General features: G+C 35.6%; 1 protein-coding gene across 1 annotated transcript in view; it reads right to left on the bottom strand.

Moving 5' to 3' along the window:
• Positions 1-878: 878 nt before the first annotated feature.
• LOC109410293 (pseudouridylate synthase 7 homolog) overlaps positions 879-24,131 on the bottom strand; it is a 29,933-nt gene continuing 6,680 nt past the window's right edge. The window contains exons 2-3 of the mRNA XM_062852079.1: positions 1,928-3,507; positions 879-1,469 (exon numbers count right to left, since the gene is read on the bottom strand). Coding sequence (XP_062708063.1) covers positions 1,105-1,469; positions 1,928-3,507 — 1,945 coding nt within the window. The 3' untranslated portion in view covers positions 879-1,104. The remainder of the gene's footprint in view (positions 1,470-1,927; positions 3,508-24,131) is intronic.

Raw genomic sequence — 24,131 nt, 5'->3', positions numbered from 1 at the left:
CTCAGCATGGATACTATTCCGAAGCGATCTTGGCTGAACGTTCAAATCGATTTGCTCCAGAATCGCCCCACAATCGATTCGGCCCTGGAGCGTATCAGCTACTATCAGTGCCCTGGTTACATCCTGTTACATCTCGTCGCGAACGGGGTAGTTCTAGATAAATCAGCTGACATCGGTAGCTCGCCAGGCGAAACGGGTCCCTCCAAGGTAGTCTGCGGAGTGCGAACCGAAGAAAGCGACGCTGAACGGATTCAATTCTTTCGGCGCCATTATTGTAAGCAGGACTCCAGAGTCCAGACAGCAATATTCAAGGGTAGAGCGCACAAGCGAGCAATACAGTGCTTTTTACAATAGATGTCGCAGTGCGCTCGATAGCGAATCAAGCATAATCGAGCATACCCCGTTGATCTTCGCTATTGCGAAGCTCTCGTGCGACCTCCTCGCGAACCTGGACGTTTAGGCCCGCCCGTTGCGAGACCCTTGTTCGTCGCACAAATCAGACATTTTGGTGCCAAATTGCACTCCCTGACGATGTGGCCTTCCACTCCGCATTTCCTGCCGAGTTTGCTCCTGTCGGGGCCTTTACACGCCCACAACTTATATCCTTGCTCGAAGCACTTGAAACACGTGAGGCACCCTTAACTTAGACGCAATCGCATTTTTCACTCACCTGAGCGTAATTCCTGCATCATTACACAACGACACGGCGGATGTTACACAAGAAACGTAGAAGATTCAATACAAACAAGAAATTAGAATCTAGTTACAGAAAAATTAACCACCGATAACCACATAAAAGAGCCCACATATTTCAATAACCCTCATCGACCTAAGGCAATCATCTGAATTAATTTACCAAAATATATTTTTTTGCTACATATTTGTATTATGAAATACATACATACATCACTTTGTGTACTTTAATATGTCCATTTTTAGAAAATCAGTTTAAAAAATAGATAATGCAAATTCCTCGATAGTTTTGTGAACAACGACCTAGATTGTTGGATGCTACAGAAAATACCCACCTTCTAAGCCGTCAATGTTCACAGAGTGGTACAGTATCCCGCATTTCCGCCGAGGGTTCTACAACGCAAATTACCCTTACTGATCCAGTTTGGGTTTCTTTACCGCCGGCTCCTCTTCTTGAGGAGACTCATCGGCATTCGTTGGAGACCCATCATCCTTCGTGGTGCTTTCATGGGAGGTTTCCTTTTCCGGTTCATCTTGGACAGCAGGAGCGTCTTCTGTGGGCTTATCATTCTTATCGGTTGTGTCACTTTCGATGGGTTGCTCTTCGGGTGTGGACTCCGCTGGCGGCTCGTCCGCTCCCTTTGTCGATTGCACTTGCTCCAATGATCGCTGGTGCATGGCCGATGTATCCGCTTTAAGAATCTCTCGCAGAGCCATCGTCGCGTAGGACGAACTTGGCAGCTGGAAGTCCAGGATGAGCGCCTTATTGCTGGCATCTGTGGAATATGAAATGGTAATTTAGAACCAGATGAGGTTACCAACTGTCCATAAACTAGGCAGATTTATTTTCGGTTATCCAGACCCCCTACAAATTTGATATAACTTATGGTAAATTTGAGATCGTTTTCCAAAATATGTGAATTCTTAAGTTCACCAAATATTGGATTTACCGGCTACTTGTATTCCACCCACCGGTCGCTTATTTAAGCAGCCGTTTTCTATTAAAGTCAACTTAATTTTCAAAAAAAATAATGCCACTGGGTAACTGGTGTCCACGAGGAATCGCTATTAAGTCCCCTTCTACTTTGGAGGCCCTACTGAAGTGACCGGTGGAATACAAGAAGCCGGCAAATCCCCAATATAAGGACATCACGGAAAAACTGCAGTGAAACCGTAGATTTTACATAATACTGGAAAGACGTGACTTGCTTGCAGCCCTGTGAATGGAACTCACCTTCTTTGGGCTCCGGCTCCTTGACGCCCTTCAGCTTCTCCAGATCAGAAAGAATAAGAATATCCGACGGATCCGCATAGGTGGTCAGCTTCCAGCTCAGATTTTGCGGTTTAATAACCATCTTCCGATAGGCACCACCCAGCGACTCTTTCTTGATTTTGCTCTTTAATTTCTCAGACGAGAGTCCATCTTCGGCCATCATGTCCTCGTACCATTTGCCGCATTCGTTGGCCGGATAGGTAATATCGTGTCCTGGCAATGGGAGAACCACGTCGAAAAGGGTGTATTGGCCAGAGGCAATGTCCGCTTCGGTAAGGGGCTTGACTAAATTCTTGAACACGGACGTTTCGGATGATTCTTCGGAATCTTCCTCCGGTGGATTGTCCTGCAGCTCGATAGGGGCATCCTCTATGGGCAGTTCAGCGCTGACTGTTTTGTCGACGTATACGAGATCGCCTGGAATCAGTTGATAGCCCAGTTCTTTTAGCCTTTTACTTGCAACCCGATTCCATATTAGGCTTTGGTAGGAATGACAGTAGAGCAGTCTCACGTTCCTGGGAATACGCTGCAGAGCGCCCTTGAAGTCGTTTTTGTGATCCACGAGCCATGACAAGACTTGTTTTTCAATGCTTTTGTTCTTCGGGCTCAGCTTGTCTAAGGCACTTCTGGGGTCACGCGTTTTCTGGTACTCTTCCCGACAGGCCTTCATGTACCAGTGGTCATTCTCACGAGGTTTCAGAATCAAATTGACCGCCTCTTGCCAGCAACTTTTCAGGATTTCCAATCCGACCTTGTACGTTGGAACTGTGGCACTGTTGCCGAACCGCTGCAAACCGAAATAATTGATGAATCCCTTCTCTTGAAAGCTTTCCAACGATTTACGGATGACGGTCTCCTCGGCGGAAACCTGACGCAACGCTATCCGGAACCGGTTTCCTTGCAACTGACCCAGCTTGAGCTGTTCTGGCTTAAAGCAAAAGTTGCCCACCGTCAGCTGTCGGATCTTGGCCGCAGCCGCAACAATTTTGCTTGGGTGATACATCTTCATACTAACCCACTGGGTAGTTTTAGCACGACGGTCCTTAGTTCCGGCATAAGCGAATGCCGAAGGAGAACATTTCAACAACTCTGCCAGCTGTGAAGTTGCCTGGATCGTGTCTTCGTTTTCTTTGTACAACAGGAAATGGGTGAAACGATGTGGCCACATCCATTTCTCTCTCCGATCCACCTGCTGGAACTTATTGAACGCGGCAAACGTGATCAACTTTTTGTCGTTTTTCGTTACGGTCGATCCCACAATGGCCTTTCCAAATATGCTCTTGGCACTATTGTGAATCTTACCGCGGTCCTCCTTCGACATTTCTGTTACGTCCACTACGACGATATCGTTACATTTTCCCTTGGAATCGGCTATCTTGCGAATTTTATCCACATTTTCCTGTGAGATCAATTGGACCAGCTCTTTCTCGGACTCTTCATTCGATTGTTCTTCACTTTCGGGCGGAGTAGGGGCTTTTTCATCTGTGAGAATGGCTTCTTTTCCATCGCAGTCGATTTCGTTCACTTGGAAATCCGAAAATCTGAAATTTATTGATTAGATTGATGACCAATGAGAGTATATTACAGGTGGGGAAGGAGAAGAGATGGACTTGTGTTAAGTCAGGCACTAAAAAATCCAGGCACTAAAATTTTTTTCTACCTTAGCGACATCTACGTGCGGATCCAAGAAGAAATTCGCCAGGCACTAAAAACCAAGCACTAAAATATGTGTGAAATATTTCAATTTTTTTGTGCCTCGGGTGGTTAATCGAAAACAACGTTACGAAAACGGCAATTGTGAAGTTAGGCACTAAAATTGAGGTGGCGAAAAGTGGTAAATTTGAGTCTTTATTTTTTCACCTTCACTTAGGGTCTGTCTCAATTGGGATATTAAAAATAATTTTAATTAAATTTGACAGTTCGAAAATTATTTTTCCTTGATTTTCGAACTGTCACAAATAATTCTGCTCCAGAGCAGACTTATATTTGACAGAACGATAATTTTCGTCCTCACCGGCTCGCGCATGCGCACGCTTGTCCACTGGTGTTTGTTTACATATCGGCTTGCGCTTTTCTCTCTGTTTCTCTCTTGCTTCGATTTTGAGGTGGGCCCGTCTATGCGTCCGTAATAAATATAATGTAATCATTTTTATCATAGAAATATGTGTATGGATTTGGTATGGATGAAATTTTGCTTAATTGTACTTTATCCTGCTGAAGTCCGTAGCTTGATTGGCGACGGATAGCGAAGTGTTTTCCGTTGAATATTGTTCAAGAAGTCGGCATTAGATAAATATTTCGATCGTGTTGATTTTCTTCCCTGCTCATAAAAAAATCAGTAGGTATTTAAGCTATTTCCCCTCAAAGGGGATTCGAACACATTTTTATAATTACTAGCTGCCTCGGCAAACTTTTACAACTGTTGACCGCCCTCTAGATTAGTTTTATTTCGATCATGGTGAATTTCTTCCCAGCTCATTGAAAAACATTAACTTCACTATTTTCATATTTTTCTGTATAATTTTGATAACTTTTTCCACATATAAACACTGCCACCAAGAATACGGGTCGAACCGTGCAAGAGTCATGCTGATGGGTTTATCCGTTCGTGAGTTTTGTTGCCTCAAAGTGACTTCATTTTTATATATATCCTATAATTTATATTTATATAGATAGGAAGTGAAGTGGTCGTAAACGATCGAACGTATTCACGCTACCTCTTGATTCCCTTTTTGTGTATGTGAAGTCAACATAAGGAAGTGCAACAAAGGATTTTTTTCTGCGCATCTCTTATAAATATTTATCCTAAAACTTCTCCAATATTTCGTCCAGGAATCCCTCCTAAACTGCCCCCACTCGCATAACAGTCCCATGTTTGCTGGGTTTCCTATTCATATGACACTGTTATGCGAGTGGGGGCAGTAAAGTTCCTCAAGGAATTTCTCATTTGCAGTACTTACGGAAATTCTTCCCGCAATTGCTCCAGGAGTTTCTGAATTTCTCTGGAAGTTTTTTTATGAACTTCTTTAGGGTTTTGTTAGGAACTTCTCCGGGAGTTCCCTCAGAATTTTCAAGACACCCTGGAACAATTCCTCAAGTTTTGTCAGGAATTCCTCACAAATTTCTTCTATATTCTTCCGAAAGTTTCTTCAGGAATCTCCCTAAAGAGTCACATGCTGGAGAAATTGTGCTACGGAAGAACCATCAGTGAGAATTTCTAGTGAGAGGCAACTTGGAGGAATAAATGAGGAAAGCATCGAAGAAATTTCAAGGCAAAATAATATTTTGTTTTTAAATTTTCCGACAAGTTTTCATTTCTGAGCGGAATCATTTTTGGTAAGGCAACATTGTCAACATCGATCAACATTGACGTGTTTAAATTGGACCAGAAAAAAAATTAAATTTGACAGCACAATGATTTTCGAGCTTTGAAATAATTTTCGAACTGTCAAATTTGATTAAAATTATTTTTAATATCTCAATTGAGACAGAGCCTAAGTAGGTTAAAAATCAATTTTCGCTCCGCTGTTTGCTTCGGATTTCAACCAAAAGCAAAATAACAGTTTCACCGCAGACAGACGTTCAAGTTTGACTCAGCAGCTTGTGTAAAAAACATGGCCGCCACAAATTGCCAAGTGGCAATCAGCGAACAGATGGCGTTAGCGACGTTCATATTGAATCGCTGTCTCACATGGGCGTTGTGACCAACAACTGTCACCACGGTCGTCTTCCAGCCGGATGGCGGGAAAAGACCGCACGTGTTGCACGCTAATAATGTTTCCACATAATTTGTGCAGAGTAAATGACTTTTATTTAATGTCTAAAATCTTTTGCACAAATTAGCGCAGGACTCTTGTAAAATATTTTACACATTATTACTTTTATTTTACATAGATTTGCTTGAATAAAACTGCATTTGGATGAACTTCACTCGCATTGGGAAATCTTTGTGAATGTGACGCAAATGTAGGAATGATTTTGATAGTGTTTGTTTTGATTTTATTTTTCGGTGGGTGGTGAATTGGGTGGTAAGTAAGCGGCTGGAAGCACGTGGTTTCTCAAACTGTCAACTGCACGCGACTGCACTGTGGCAATCAGTTGCGTAGGTGTCGCTAGTGAAAATTTACATAGAAAATTTGAATAAATTTGTTCGAGCTAGAACGTCTGTCTGCGGTTTCACCAAACCATCTCTAGTTTAAGAAAGATACTCTGAGCTATCATCCGACGGGTAGCATGGATACTGAATCGTAAAAAATATGCACTTTGTGGATTTTTTGTATTTTAGTGGTATAAAGGAATTTCACCATAGAAAATATTTGACGAATAAAATAAATTTTTAACGAAATAACAGTTTCACCAAACCGTCTCTAGTTGAAAGAAGACACTCTGAGCTATCATCCGTCGGGTAGCATGGATACTGAATCGTAAAAAATATGCACTTTGAGGAATTTTTGTATTTGAGTGGTTTATAGAAATTACACCATAGAAAATATTTGACGAATAAAATAAATTTTTAACGAAATAACAGTTTCACCAAACCGTCCCTAGTTGAAAGAAGACACACTGAGCTATCATCCGACGAGTAGCATGGATACTGAATCGTAAAAAAATATGCACTTTGAGGAATTTTTGTATTTTGGGAGTTTCAAGGAATTTCACTATAGAAAATATTTGACGAATAAAATAAATTTTTAACGAAATAACAGTTTCACCAAACCGTCCCTAGTTGAAAGAAGACACACTGAGCTATTATCCGACGAGTAGCATGGATACTGAATCGTAAAAAATATGCACTTTGAGGAGTTTTTGTATTTTGGGAGTTTCAAGGAATTTCACTATAGAAAATATTTGACGAATAAAATAAATTTTTAACGAAATAACAGTTTCACCAAACCGTCCCTAGTTGAAAGAAGACACACTGAGCTATCATCCGACGGGTAGCATGGATACTGAATCGTAAAAAATATGCACTTTGTGGAATTTTTGCATTTTGGAGGTTTCAATGAATTTCACCATAGATAATATTTGACGAATAAAATAAATTTTTAACGAAATAACAGTTTCACCAAACCGTCCCTAGTTGAAAGAAGACACACTGAGCTATCATCTGACGGGTAGCATGGATACTGAATCGTAAAAAATATGCACTTTGAGGAATTTTTGTATTTTGGGAGTTTCAAGGAATTTCACTATAGAAAATATTTGACGAATAAAATAAATTTTTAACGAAATAACAGTTTCACCAAACCGTCCCTAGTTGAAAGAAGACACACTGAGCTATCATCTGACGGGTAGCATGGATACTGAATCGTAAAAAATATGCACTTTGAGGAATTTTTGTATTTTGGGAGTTTCAAGGAATTTCACTATAGAAAATATTTGACGAATAAAATAAATTTTTAACGAAATAACAGTTTCACCAAACCGTCCCTAGTTGAAAGAAGACACACTGAGCTATCATCCGACGAGTAGCATGGATACTGAATCGTAAAAAAATATGCACTTTGAGGAATTTTTGTATTTTGGGAGTTTCAAGGAATTTCACTATAGAAAATATTTGACGAATAAAATAAATTTTTAACGAAATAACAGTTTCACCAAACCGTCCCTAGTTGAAAGAAGACACACTGAGCTATTATCCGACGAGTAGCATGGATACTGAATCGTAAAAAATATGCACTTTCAGGAATTTTTGCATTTTGGGAATATCAAGAAATTTCACTATAGAAAATATTTGACGAATAAAATAAATTTTTAACGAAATAACAGTTTCACCAAACCGTCCCTAGTTGAAAGAAGACACACTGAGCTATTATCCGACGAGTAGCATGGATACTGAATCGTAAAAAATATGCACTTTCAGGAATTTTTGCATTTTGGGAATATCAAGAAATTTCACTATAGAAAATATTTGACGAATAAAATAAATTTTTAACGAAATAACAGTTTCACCAAACCGTCCCTAGTTGAAAGAAGACACACTGAGCTATCATCCGACGGGTAGCATGGATACTGAATCGTAAAAAATATGCACTTTGAGGAATTTTTGTATTTTGGGAGTTTCAAGGAATTTCACTATAGAAAATATTCGACGAATAAAATAAATTTTTAACGAAATAACAGTTTCACCAAACCATCCCTAGTCGAAAGAAGACACACTGAGCTATCATCCGACGGGTAGCATGGATACTGAATCGTATAAAATATGCACTTTGAGGAGTTTTTGTATTTTAGTGGTTCAAAGGAATTTCACTATAGAAAATATTTGACGAATAAAATAAATTTTTAACGAAATAACAGTTTCACCAAACCGTCCCTAGTTGAAAGAAGACACACTGAGCTATCATCCGACGAGTAGCATGGATACTGAATCGTAAAAAATATGCACTTTGAGGAATTTTTGTATTTTGGGAGTTTCAAGGAATTTCACTATAGAAAATATTTGACGAATAAAATAAATTTTTAACGAAATAACAGTTTCACCAAACCATCTCTAGTTTAAGAAAGATACTCTGTGCTATCATCCGACGGGTAGCATGGATACTGAATCGTAAAAAATATGCACTTTGTGGATTTTTTGTATTTTAGTGGTATAAAGGAATTTCACCATAGAAAATATTTGACGAATAAAATAAATTTTTAACGAAATAACAGTTTCACCAAACCGTCTCTAGTTGAAAGAAGACACTCTGAGCTATCATCCGTCGGGTAGCATGGATACTGAATCGTAAAAAATATGCACTTTGAGGAATTTTTGTATTTGAGTGGTTTATAGAAATTACACCATAGAAAATATTTGACGAATAAAATAAATTTTTAACGAAATAACAGTTTCACCAAACCGTCCCTAGTTGAAAGAAGACACACTGAGCTATCATCCGACGAGTAGCATGGATACTGAATCGTAAAAAAATATGCACTTTGAGGAATTTTTGTATTTTGGGAGTTTCAAGGAATTTCACTATAGAAAATATTTGACGAATAAAATAAATTTTTAACGAAATAACAGTTTCACCAAACCGTCCCTAGTTGAAAGAAGACACACTGAGCTATTATCCGACGAGTAGCATGGATACTGAATCGTAAAAAATATGCACTTTGAGGAGTTTTTGTATTTTGGGAGTTTCAAGGAATTTCACTATAGAAAATATTTGACGAATAAAATAAATTTTTAACGAAATAACAGTTTCACCAAACCGTCCCTAGTTGAAAGAAGACACACTGAGCTATCATCCGACGGGTAGCATGGATACTGAATCGTAAAAAATATGCACTTTGTGGAATTTTTGCATTTTGGAGGTTTCAATGAATTTCACCATAGATAATATTTGACGAATAAAATAAATTTTTAACGAAATAACAGTTTCACCAAACCGTCCCTAGTTGAAAGAAGACACACTGAGCTATCATCTGACGGGTAGCATGGATACTGAATCGTAAAAAATATGCACTTTGAGGAATTTTTGTATTTTGGGAGTTTCAAGGAATTTCACTATAGAAAATATTTGACGAATAAAATAAATTTTTAACGAAATAACAGTTTCACCAAACCGTCCCTAGTTGAAAGAAGACACACTGAGCTATCATCTGACGGGTAGCATGGATACTGAATCGTAAAAAATATGCACTTTGAGGAATTTTTGTATTTTGGGAGTTTCAAGGAATTTCACTATAGAAAATATTTGACGAATAAAATAAATTTTTAACGAAATAACAGTTTCACCAAACCGTCCCTAGTTGAAAGAAGACACACTGAGCTATCATCTGACGGGTAGCATGGATACTGAATCGTAAAAAATATGCACTTTGTGGAATTTTTGCATTTTGGAGGTTTCAATGAATTTCACCATAGATAATATTTGACGAATAAAATAAATTTTTAACGAAATAACAGTTTCACCAAACCGTCCCTAGTCGAAAGAAGACACACTGAGCTATCATCCGACGGGTAGCATGGATACTGAATCGTAAAAAATATGCACTTTGAGGAGTTTTTGTATTTTAGTGGTTCAAAGGAATTTCACTATAGAAAATATTTGACGAATAAAATAAATTTTTAACGAAATAACAGTTTCACCAAACCATCCCTAGTCGAAAGAAGACACACTGAGCTATCATCCGACGGGTAGCATGGATACTGAATCGTAAAAAATATGCACTTTCAGGAATTTTTGCATTTTGGGAATATCAAGAAATTTCACTATAGAAAATATTTGACGAATAAAATAAATTTTTAACGAAATAACAGTTTCACCAAACCGTCCCTAGTTGAAAGAAGACACACTGAGCTATCATCCGACGAGTAGCATGGATACTGAATCGTAAAAAATATGCACTTTCAGGAATTTTTGCATTTTGGGAATATCAAGAAATTTCACTATAGAAAATATTTGACGAATAAAATAAATTTTTAACGAAATAACAGTTTCACCAAACCGTCCCTAGTTGAAAGAAGACACACTGAGCTATCATCCGACGGGTAGCATGGATACTGAATCGTAAAAAATATGCACTTTGAGGAATTTTTGTATTTTGGGAGTTTCAAGGAATTTCACTATAGAAAATATTCGACGAATAAAATAAATTTTTAACGAAATAACAGTTTCACCAAACCATCCCTAGTCGAAAGAAGACACACTGAGCTATCATCCGACGGGTAGCATGGATACTGAATCGTATAAAATATGCACTTTGAGGAGTTTTTGTATTTTAGTGGTTCAAAGGAATTTCACTATAGAAAATATTTGACGAATAAAATAAATTTTTAACGAAATAACAGTTTCACCAAACCGTCCCTAGTTGAAAGAAGACACACTGAGCTATCATCCGACGAGTAGCATGGATACTGAATCGTAAAAAATATGCTTTTTGAGGAATTTTTGTATTTTGGGAGTTTCAAGGAATTTCACTATAGAAAATATTTGACGAATAAAATAAATTTTTAACGAAATAGCAGTTTCACCAAACCATCCCTAGTCGAAAGAAGACACACTGAGCTATCATCCGACGTGTAGCATGAATACTGAATCGTAAAAAATATGCACTTTGAGGAGTTTTTGTATTTTAGTGGTTCAAAGGAATTTCACTATAGAAAATATTTGACGAATAAAATAAATTTTTAACGAAATAACAGTTTCACCAAACCGTCCCTAGTTGAAAGAAGACACACAGAGCTATCATCCGACGGGAAGCATGAATACTGAATCGTAAAAAATATGCACTTTGAGGAGTTTTTGTATTTTAGTGGTTCAAAGGAATTTCACTATAGAAAATATTTGACGAATAAAATAAATTTTTAACGAAATAACAGTTTCACCAAACCGTCCCTAGTCGAAAGAAGACACACTGAGCTATCATCCGACGGGTAGCATGGATACTGAATCGTAAAAAATATGCACTTTGAGGAGTTTTTGTATTTTAGTGGTTCAAAGGAATTTCACTATAGAAAATATTTGACGAATAAAATAAATTTTTAACGAAATAACAGTTTCACCAAACCGTCCCTAGTTAAAAGAAGACACTCTGAGCTATCATCAGACGGGTAGCATGGATACTGAATCGTAAAAAATATGCACTTTGAGGAGTTTTTGTATTTTAGTGGTTCAAAGGAATTTCACTATAGAAAATATTTGACGAATAAAATAAATTTTTAACGAAATAACAGTTTCACCAAACCGTCCCTAGTTGAAAGAAGACACACTGAGCTATCATCCGACGGGTAGCATGGATACTGAATCGTAAAAAATATGCACTTTGAGGAGTTTTTGTATTTTAGTGGTTCAAAGGAATTTCACTATAGAAAATATTTGACGAATAAAATAAATTTTTAACGAAATAACAGTTTCACCAAACCGTCCCTAGTTGAAAGAAGACACACTGAGCTATCATCCGACGGGTAGCATGGATACTGAATCGTAAAAAATATGCACTTTGAGGAATTTTTGTATTTTGGGAGTTTCAAGGAATTTCACTATAGAAAATATTTGACGAATAAAATAAATTTTTAACGAAATAACAGTTTCACCAAACCGTCCCTAGTTGAAAGAAGACACACTGAGCTATCATCCGACGGGTAGCATGGATACTGAATCGTAAAAAATATGCACTTTGAGGAATTTTTGTATTTTGGGAGTTTCAAGGAATTTCACTATAGAAAATATTTGACGAATAAAATAAATTTTTAACGAAATAACAGTTTCACCAAACCGTCCCTAGTTGAAAGAAGACACACTGAGCTATCATCCGACGGGTAGCATGGATACTGAATCGTAAAAAATATGCACTTTGAGGAATTTTTGTATTTTGGGAGTTTCAAGGAATTTCACTATAGAAAATATTTGACGAATAAAATAAATTTTTAACGAAATAACAGTTTCACCAAACCGTCCCTAGTTGAAAGAAGACACACTGAGCTATCATCCGACGGGTAGCATGGATACTGAATCGTAAAAAATATGCACTTTGAGGAGTTTTTGTATTTTAGTGGTTCAAAGGAATTTCACTATCGAAAATATTTGACGAATAAAATAAATTTTTAACGAAATAACAGTTTCACCAAACCGTCGCTAGTTAAAAGAAGACACACTGAGCTATCATCCGACGGGTAGCATGGATACTGAATCGTAAAAAATATGCACTTTCAGGAATTTTTGCATTTTGGGAATATCAAGAAATTTCACTATAGAAAATATTTGACGAATAAAATAAATTTTTAACGAAATAACAGTTTCACCAAACCGTCCCTAGTTGAAAGAAGACACACTGAGCTATCATCTGACGGGTAGCATGGATACTGAATCGTAAAAAATATGCACTTTGAGGAATTTTTGTATTTTGGGAGTTTCAAGGAATTTCACTATAGAAAATATTTGACGAATAAAATAAATTTTTAACGAAATAACAGTTTCACCAAACCGTCCCTAGTTGAAAGAAGACACACTGAGCTATCATCCGACGGGTAGCATGGATACTGAATCGTAAAAAATATGCACTTTGAGGAATTTTTGTATTTTGGGAGTTTCAAGGAATTTCACTATAGAAAATATTTGACGAATAAAATAAATTTTTAACGAAATAACAGCTTCACCAAACCGTCCCTAGTTGAAAGAAGACACACTGAGCTATCATCCGACGAGTAGCATGGATACTGAATCGTAAAAAATATGCACTTTGAGGAGTTTTTGTATTTTAGTGGTTCAAAGGAATTTCACTATAGAAAATATTTGACGAATAAAATAAATTTTTAACGAAATAACAGTTTCACCAAACCGTCGCTAGTTAAAAGAAGACACTCTGAGCTATCATCTGACGGGTAGCATGGATACTGAATCGTAAAAAATATGCACTTTCAGGAATTTTTGCATTTTGGGAATATCAAGAAATTTCACTATAGAAAATATTTGACGAATAAAATAAATTTTTAACGAAATAACAGTTTCACCAAACCGTCCCTAGTTGAAAGAAGACACACTGAGCTATCATCCGACGGGTAGCATGGATACTGAATCGTAAAAAATATGCACTTTCAGGAATTTTTGCATTTTGGGAGTTTCAAGGAATTTCACTATAGAAAATATTCGACGAATAAAATAAATTTTTAACGAAATAACAGTTTCACCAAACCATCCCTAGTCGAAAGAAGACACACTGAGCTATCATCCGACGGGTAGCATGGATACTGAATCGTAAAAAATATGCACTTTGAGGAGTTTTTGTATTTTAGTGGTTCAAAGGAATTTCACTATAGAAAATATTTGACGAATAAAATAAATTTTTAACGAAATAACAGTTTCACCAAACCGTCCCTAGTTGAAAGAAGACACACTGAGCTATCATCCGACGAGTAGCATGGATACTGAATCGTAAAAAATATGCACTTTGAGGAATTTTTGTATTTTGGGAGTTTCAAGGAATTTCACTATAGAAAATATTCGACGAATAAAATAAATTTTTAACGAAATAACAGTTTCACCAAACCATCCCTAGTCGAAAGAAGACACACTGAGCTATCATCCGACGTGTAGCATGAATACTGAATCGTAAAAAATATGCACTTTGAGGAGTTTTTGTATTTTAGTGGTTCAAAGGAATTTCACTATAGAAAATATTTGACGAATAAAATAAATTTTTAACGAAATAACAGTTTCACCAAACCGTCCCTAGTTGAAAGAAGACACACTGAGCTATCATCCGACGGGTAGCATGGATACTGAATCGTAAAAAATATGCACTTTGAGGAATTTTTGTATTTTGGGAGTTTCAAGGAATTTCACTATAGAAAATATTTGACGAATAAAATAAATTTTTAACGAAATAACAGCTTCACCAAACCGTCCCTAGTTGAAAGAAGACACACTGAGCTATCATCCGACGAGTAGCATGGATACTGAATCGTAAAAAATATGCACTTTGAGGAGTTTTTGTATTTTAGTGGTTCAAAGGAATTTCACTATAGAAAATATTTGACGAATAAAATAAATTTTTAACGAAATAACAGTTTCACCAAACCGTCGCTAGTTAAAAGAAGACACTCTGAGCTATCATCTGACGGGTAGCATGGATACTGAATCGTAAAAAATATGCACTTTCAGGAATTTTTGCATTTTGGGAATATCAAGAAATTTCACTATAGAAAATATTTGACGAATAAAATAAATTTTTAACGAAATAACAGTTTCACCAAACCGTCCCTAGTTGAAAGAAGACACACTGAGCTATCATCCGACGGGTAGCATGGATACTGAATCGTAAAAAATATGCACTTTCAGGAATTTTTGCATTTTGGGAGTTTCAAGGAATTTCACTATAGAAAATATTCGACGAATAAAATAAATTTTTAACGAAATAACAGTTTCACCAAACCATCCCTAGTCGAAAGAAGACACACTGAGCTATCATCCGACGGGTAGCATGGATACTGAATCGTAAAAAATATGCACTTTGAGGAGTTTTTGTATTTTAGTGGTTCAAAGGAATTTCACTATAGAAAATATTTGACGAATAAAATAAATTTTTAACGAAATAACAGTTTCACCAAACCGTCCCTAGTTGAAAGAAGACACACTGAGCTATCATCCGACGAGTAGCATGGATACTGAATCGTAAAAAATATGCACTTTGAGGAATTTTTGTATTTTGGGAGTTTCAAGGAATTTCACTATAGAAAATATTCGACGAATAAAATAAATTTTTAACGAAATAACAGTTTCACCAAACCATCCCTAGTCGAAAGAAGACACACTGAGCTATCATCCGACGTGTAGCATGAATACTGAATCGTAAAAAATATGCACTTTGAGGAGTTTTTGTATTTTAGTGGTTCAAAGGAATTTCACTATAGAAAATATTTGACGAATAAAATAAATTTTTAACGAAATAACAGTTTCACCAAACCGTCCCTAGTTGAAAGAAGACACACTGAGCTATCATCCGACGGGTAGCATGGATACTGAATCGTAAAAAATATGCACTTTGAGGAATTTTTGTATTTTGGGAGTTTCAAGGAATTTCACTATAGAAAATATTTGACGAATAAAATAAATTTTTAACGAAATAACAGTTTCACCAAACCGTCCCTAGTTGAAAGAAGACACACTGAGCTATCATCCGACGGGTAGCATGGATACTGAATCGTAAAAAATATGCACTTTGAGGAATTTTTGTATTTTGGGAGTTTCAAGGAATTTCACTATAGAAAATATTTGACGAATAAAATAAATTTTTAACGAAATAACAGCTTCACCAAACCGTCCCTAGTTGAAAGAAGACACACTGAGCTATCATCCGACGAGTAGCATGGATACTGAATCGTAAAAAATATGCACTTTGAGGAGTTTTTGTATTTTAGTGGTTCAAAGGAATTTCACTATAGAAAATATTTGACGAATTAAATAAATTTTTAACGAAATAACAGTTTCACCAAACCGTCGCTAGTTAAAAGAAGACACTCTGAGCTATCATCCGACGGGTAGCATGGATACTGAATCGTAAAAAATATGCACTTTCAGGAATTTTTGCATTTTGGGAATATCAAGAAATTTCACTATAGAAAATATTTGACGAATAAAATAAATTTTTAACGAAATAACAGTTTCACCAAACCGTCCCTAGTTGAAAGAAGACACACTGAGCTATCATCCGACGGGTAGCATGGATACTGAATCGTAAAAAAATATGCACTTTGAGGAATTTTTGTATTTCGGGAGTTTCAAGGAATTTCACTATAGAAAATATTCGACGAATAAAATAAATTTTTAACGAAATAACAGTTTCACCAAACCATCCCTAGTCGAAAGAAGACACACTGAGCTATCATCCGACGGGTAGCATGGATACTGAATCGTAAAAAATATGCACTTTGAGGAGTTTTTGTATTTTAGTGGTTCAAAGGAATTTCACTATAGAAAATATTTGACGAATAAAATAAATTTTTAACGAAATAACAGTTTCACCAAACCGTCCCTAGTTGAAAGAAGACACACTGAGCTATCATCCGACGAGTAGCATGGATACTGAATCGTAAAAAATATGCACTTTGAGGAATTTTTGTATTTTGGGAGTTTCAAGGAATTTCACTATAGAAAATATTCGACGAATAAAATAAATTTTTAACGAAATAACAGTTTCACCAAACCATCCCTAGTCGAAAGAAGACACACTGAGCTATCATCCGACGTGTAGCATGAATACTGAATCGTAAAAAATATGCACTTTGAGGAGTTTTTGTATTTTAGTGGTTCAAAGGAATTTCACTATAGAAAATATTTGACGAATAAAATAAATTTTTAACGAAATAACAGTTTCACCAAACCGTCCCTAGTTGAAAGAAGACACACTGAGCTATCATCCGACGGGCAGCATGGATACTGAATCGTAAAAAATATGCACTTTGAGGAATTTTTGTATTTTGGGAGTTTCAAGGAATTTCACTATAGAAAATATTTAAAAAGTGCATATTTTTTTACGATTCAGTATCCATGCTACTCGTCGGATGATAGCTCAGTGTGTCTTCTTTCAACTAGGGACGGTTTGGTGAAACTGTTATTTCGTTAAAAATTTATTTTATTCGTCAAATATTTTCTATAGTGAAATTCCTTGAAACTCCCAAAATACAAAAATTCCTCAAAGTGCATATTTTTTACGATTCAGTATCCATGCTACCCGTCGGATGATAGCTCAGTGTGTCTTCTTTCAACTAGGGACGGTTTGGTGAAACTGTTATTTCGTTAAAAAATTATTTTATTCGTCAAATATTTTCTATAGTGAAATTCCTTTGAACCACTAAAATACAAAAACTCCTCAAAGTGCATATTTTTTACGATTCAGTATCCATGCTACCCGTCGGATGATAGCTCAGTGTGTCTTCTTTCGACTAGGGACGGTTTGGTGAAACTGTTATTTCGTTAAAATTTTATTTTATTCGTCAAATATTTTCTATAGTGAAATTCCTTTGAACCACTAAAATACAAAAATTCCTCAAAGTGCATATTTTTTACGATTCAGTATCCATGCTACCCGTCGGATGATAGCTCAGTGTGTCTTCTTTCAACTAGGGACGGTTTGGTGAAACTGTTATTTCGTTAAAAAATTATTTTATTCGTCAAATATTTTCTATAGTGAAATTCCTTTGAACCACTAAAATACAAAAACTCCTCAAAGTGCATATTTTTTACGATTCAGTATCCATGCTACCCGTCGGATGATAGCTCAGTGTGTCTTCTTTCGACTAGGGACGGTTTGGTGAAACTGTTATTTCGTTAAAAAATTATTTTATTCGTCAAATATTTTCTATAGTGAAATTCCTTTGAACCACTAAAATACAAAAACTCCTCAAAGTGCATATTTTTTACGATTCAGTATCCATGCTACCCGTCGGATGATAGCTCAGTGTGTCTTCTTTCGACTAGGGACGGTTTGGTGAAACTGTTATTTCGTTAAAATTTTATTTTATTCGTCAAATATTTTCTATAGTGAAATTCCTTTGAACCACTAAAATACAAAAATTCCTCAAAGTGCATATTTTTTACGATTCAGTATCCATGCTACCCGTCGGATGATAGCTCAGTGTGTCTTCTTTCAACTAGGGACGGTTTGGTGAAACTGTTATTTCGTTAAAAAATTATTTTATTCGTCAAATATTTTCTATAGTGAAATTCCTTTGAACCACTAAAATACAAAAACTCCTCAAAGTGCATATTTTTTACGATTCAGTATCCATGCTACCCGTCGGATGATAGCTCAGTGTGTCTTCTTTCGACTAGGGACGGTTTGGTGAAACTGTTATTTCGTTAAAAAATTATTTTATTCGTCAAATATTTTCTATAGTGAAATTCCTTTGAACCACTAAAATACAAAAACTCCTCAAAGTGCATATTTTTTACGATTCAGTATCCATGCTACCCGTCGGATGATAGCTCAGTGTGTCTTCTTTCGACTAGGGACGGTTTGGTGAAACTGTTATTTCGTTAAAATTTTATTTTATTCGTCAAATATTTTCTATAGTGAAATTCCTTTGAACCACTAAAATACAAAAACTCCTCAAAGTGCATAATTTTTACGATTCAGTATCCATGCTACCCGTCGGATGATAGCTCAGTGTGTCTTCTTTCGACTAGGGACGGTTTGGTGAAACTGTTATTTCGTTAAAATTTTATTTTATTCGTCAAATATTTTCTATAGTGAAATTCCTTTGAACCACTAAAATACAAAAACTCCTCAAAGTGCATATTTTTTACGATTCAGTATCCATGCTACCCGTCGGATGATAGCTCAGTGTGTCTTCTTTCGACTAGGGATGGTTTGGTGAAACTGTTATTTCGTTAAAAATTTATTTTATTCGTCAAATATTTTCTATAGTGAAATTCCTTGAAACTCCCAAAATACAAAAATTCCTCAAAGTGCATATTTTTTACGATTCAGTATCCATGCTACCCGTCGGATGATAGCTCAGTGTGTCTTCTTTCGACTAGGGACGGTTTGGTGAAACTGTTATTTCGTTAAAATTTTATTTTATTCGTCAAATATTTTCTATAGTGAAATTCCTTTGAACCACTAAAATACAAAAACTCCTCAAAGTGCATATTTTTTACGATTCAGTATCCATGCTACCCGTCTGATGATAGCTCAGAGTGTCTTCTTTTAACTAGGGACGGTTTGGTGAAACTGTTATTTCGTTAAAAATTTATTTTATTCGTCAAATATTTTCTATAGTGAAATTCCTTTGAACCACTAAAATACAAAAACTCCTCAAAGTGCATAATTTTTACGATTCAGTATCCATGCTACCCGTCGGATGATAGCTCAGTGTGTCTTCTTTCGACTAGGGACGGTTTGGTGAAACTGTTATTTCGTTAAAATTTTATTTTATTCGTCAAATATTTTCTATAGTGAAATTCCTTTGAACCACTAAAATACAAAAACTCCTCAAAGTGCATATTTTTTACGATTCAGTATCCATGCTACCCGTCGGATGATAGCTCAGTGTGTCTTCTTTCGACTAGGGATGGTTTGGTGAAACTGTTATTTCGTTAAAAATTTATTTTATTCGTCAAATATTTTCTATAGTGAAATTCCTTGAAACTCCCAAAATACAAAAATTCCTCAAAGTGCATATTTTTTACGATTCAGTATCCATGCTACCCGTCGGATGATAGCTCAGTGTGTCTTCTTTCGACTAGGGACGGTTTGGTGAAACTGTTATTTCGTTAAAATTTTATTTTATTCGTCAAATATTTTCTATAGTGAAATTCCTTTGAACCACTAAAATACAAAAACTCCTCAAAGTGCATATTTTTTACGATTCAGTATCCATGCTACCCGTCTGATGATAGCTCAGAGTGTCTTCTTTTAACTAGGGACGGTTTGGTGAAACTGTTATTTCGTTAAAAATTTATTTTATTCGTCAAATATTTTCTATAGTGAAATTCCTTTGAACCACTAAAATACAAAAACTCTTCAAAGTGCATATTTTTTACGATTCAGTATCCATGCTACCCGTCGGATGATAGCTCAGTGTGTCTTCTTTCGACTAGGGATGGTTTGGTGAAACTGTTATTTCGTTAAAAATTTATTTTATTCGTCAAATATTTTCTATAGTGAAATTCCTTTGAACCACTAAAATACAAAAATTCTTCAAAGTGCATATTTTTTACGATTCAGTATCCATGCTACCCGTCGGATGATAGCTCAGTGTGTCTTCTTTCAACTAGGGATGGTTTGGTGAAACTGTTATTTCGTTAAAAATTTATTTTATTCGTCAAATATTTTCTATAGTGAAATTCCTTTGAACCACTAAAATACAAAAACTCCTCAAAGTGCATATTTTTTACGATTCAGTATCCATGCTACCCGTCGGATGATAGCTCAGTGTGTCTTCTTTCGACTAGGGACGGTTTGGTGAAACTGTTATTTCGTTAAAAATTTATTTTATTCGTCAAATATTTTCTATAGTGAAATTCCTTGAAACTCCCAAAATACAAAAATTCCTCAAAGTGCATATTTTTTACGATTCAGTATCCATGCTACCCGTCGGATGATAGCTCAGTGTGTCTTCTTTCGACTAGGGACGGTTTGGTGAAACTGTTATTTCGTTAAAAATTTATTTTATTCGTCAAATATTTTCTATAGTGAAATTCCTTTGAACCACTAAAATACAAAAACTCCTCAAAGTGCATATTTTTTACGATTCAGTATCCATGCTACCCGTCGGATGATAGCTCAGTGTGTCTTCTTTCGACTAGGGACGGTTTGGTGAAACTGTTATTTCGTTAAAAATTTATTTTATTCGTCAAATATTTTCTATAGTGAAATTCCTTGAAACTCCCAAAATACAAAAATTCCTCAAAGTGCATATTTTTTACGATTCAGTATCCATGCTACCCGTCGGATGATAGCTCAGTGTGTCTTTTTTCAACTAGGGACGGTTTGGTGAAACTGTTATTTCGTTAAAAATTTATTTTATTCGTCAAATATTTTCTATAGTGAAATTCCTTTGAACCACTAAAATACAAAAACTCCTCAAAGTGCATATTTTTTACGATTCAGTATCCATGCTACCCGTCGGATGATAGCTCAGTGTGTCTTCTTTCAACTAGGGACGGTTTGGTGAAACTGTTATTTCGTTAAAAATTTATTTTATTCGTCAAATATTTTCTATAGTGAAATTCCTTGAAACTCCCAAAATACAAAAATTCCTCAAAGTGCATATTTTTTACGATTCAGTATCCATGCTACCCGTCGGATGATAGCTCAGTGTGTCTTCTTTCAACTAGGGACGGTTTGGTGAAACTGTTATTTCGTTAAAAATTTATTTTATTCGTCAAATATTTTCTATAGTGAAATTCCTTGAAACTCCCAAAATACAAAAATTCTTCAAAGTGCATATTTTTTACGATTCAGTGTCCATGCTACCCGTCGGATGATAGCTCAGTGTGTCTTCTTTCGACTAGGGACGGTTTGGTGAAACTGTTATTTCGTTAAAAATTTATTTTATTCGTCAAATATTTTCTATAGTGAAATTCCTTTGAACCACTAAAATACAAAAATTCCTCAAAGTGCATATTTTTTACGATTCAGTATCCATGCTACCCGTCGGATGATAGCTCAGTGTGTCTTCTTTCAACTAGGGACGGTTTGGTGAAACTGTTATTTCGTTAAAAATTTATTTTATTCGTCAAATATTTTCTATAGTGAAATTCCTTTGAACCACTAAAATACAAAAACTCCTCAAAGTGCATATTTTTTACGATTCAGTATCCATGCTACCCGTCGGATGATAGCTCAGTGTGTCTTCTTTCGACTAGGGACGGTTTGGTGAAACTGTTATTTCGTTAAAAATTTATTTTATTCGTCAAATATTTTCTATAGTGAAATTCCTTGAAACTCCCAAAATACAAAAATTCCTCAAAGTGCATATTTTTTACGATTCAGTATCCATGCTACCCGTCGGATGATAGCTCAGTGTGTCTTCTTTCAACTAGGGATGGTTTGGTGAAACTGTTATTTCGTTAAAAATTTATTTTATTCGTCAAATATTTTATATAGTGAAATTCCTTTGAACCACTAAAACACAAAAACTCCTCAAAGTGCATATTCTTTACGATTCAGTATCCATGCTACCCGTCGGATGATAGCTCAGTGTGTCTTCTTTCGACTAGGGACGGTTTGGTGAAACTGTTATTTCGTTAAAAATTTATTTTATTCGTCAAATATTTTCTATAGTGAAATTCCTTGAAACTCCCAAAATACAAAAATTCCTCAAAGTGCATATTTTTTACGATTCAGTATCCATGCTACCCGTCGGATGATAGCTCAGTGTGTCTTCTTTCAACTAGGGATGGTTTGGTGAAACTGTTATTTCGTTAAAAATTTATTTTATTCGTCAAATATTTTATATAGTGAAATTCCTTTGAACCACTAAAACACAAAAACTCCTCAAAGTGCATATTTTTTACGATTCAGTATCCATGCTACCCGTCGGATGATAGCTCAGTGTGTCTTCTTTCGACTAGGGACGGTTTGGTGAAACTGTTATTTCGTTAAAAGTTTATTTTATTCGTCAAATATTTTCTATAGTGAAATTTCTTGATATTCCCAAAATGCAAAAATTCCTGAAAGTGCATATTTTTTACGATTCAGTATCCATGCTACCCGTCGGATGATAGCTCAGTGTGTCTTCTTTTAACTAGCGACGGTTTGGTGAAACTGTTATTTCGTTAAAAATTTATTTTATTCGTCAAATATTTTCTATAGTGAAATTCCTTGAAACTCCCAAAATACAAAAATTCCTCAAAGTGCATATTTTTTACGATTCAGTATCCATGCTACCCGTCGGATGATAGCTCAGTGTGTCTTCTTTCAACTAGGGACGGTTTGGTGAAACTGTTATTTCGTTAAAAATTTATTTTATTCGTCAAATATTTTCTATAGTGAAATTCCTTTGAACCACTAAAATACAAAAACTCCTCAAAGTGCATATTTTTTACGATTCAGTATCCATGCTACCCGTCGGATGATAGCTCAGTGTGTCTTCTTTCGACTAGGGACGGTTTGGTGAAACTGTTATTTCGTTAAAAATTTATTTTATTCGTCAAATATTTTCTGTAGTGAAATTCCTTGAAACTCCCAAAATACAAAAATTCCTCAAAGTGCATATTTTTTACGATTCAGTATCCATGCTACCCGTCGGATGATAGCTCAGTGTGTCTTCTTTCAACTAGGGACGGTTTGGTGAAACTGTTATTTCGTTAAAAATTTATTTTATTCGTCAAATATTTTCTATAGTGAAATTCCTTTGAACCACTAAAATACAAAAACTCCTCAAAGTGCATATTTTTTACGATTCAGTATTCATGCTACACGTCGGATGATAGCTCAGTGTGTCTTCTTTCAACTAGGGACGGTTTGGTGAAACTGTTATTTCGTTAAAAATTTATTTTATTCGTCAAATATTTTCTATAGTGAAATTCCTTTGAACCACTAAAATACAAAAACTCCTCAAAGTGCATATTTTTTACGATTCAGTATCCATGCTACCCGTCGGATGATAGCTCAGTGTGTCTTCTTTCAACTAGGGACGGTTTGGTGAAACTGTTATTTCGTTAAAAATTTATTTTATTCGTCAAATATTTTCTATAGTGAAATTCCTTGAAACTCCCAAAATACAAAAATTCCTCAAAGTGCATATTTTTTACGATTCAGTATCCATGCTACCCATCGGATGATAGCTCAGTGTGTCTTCTTTCAACTAGGGACGGTTTGGTGAAACTGTTATTTCGTTAAAAATTTATTTTATTCGTCAAATATTTTCTATAGTGAAATTCCTTGAAACTCCCAAAATACAAAAATTCCTCAAAGTGCATATTTTTTACGATTCAGTATCCATGCTACCCGTCGGATGATAGCTCAGTGTGTCTTCTTTCAACTAGGGACGGTTTGGTGAAACTGTTATTTCGTTAAAAATTTATTTTATTCGTCAAATATTTTCTATAGTGAAATTCCTTTGAACCACTAAAATACAAAAACTCCTCAAAGTGCATATTTTTTACGATTCAGTATCCATGCTACCCGTCGGATGATAGCTCAGTGTGTCTTCTTTCGACTAGGGATGGTTTGGTGAAACTGTTATTTCGTTAAAAATTTATTTTATTCGTCAAATATTTTCTATGGT

This window comes from Aedes albopictus, chromosome 2 (genome assembly GCF_035046485.1).
Source record: "Aedes albopictus strain Foshan chromosome 2, AalbF5, whole genome shotgun sequence".
In the NCBI taxonomy this organism is placed as follows: domain Eukaryota; kingdom Metazoa; phylum Arthropoda; class Insecta; order Diptera; family Culicidae; genus Aedes; species Aedes albopictus.
Note: the sequence above shows the minus strand (reverse complement) of the source record. Positions and strands in the feature narration are given on the sequence as shown.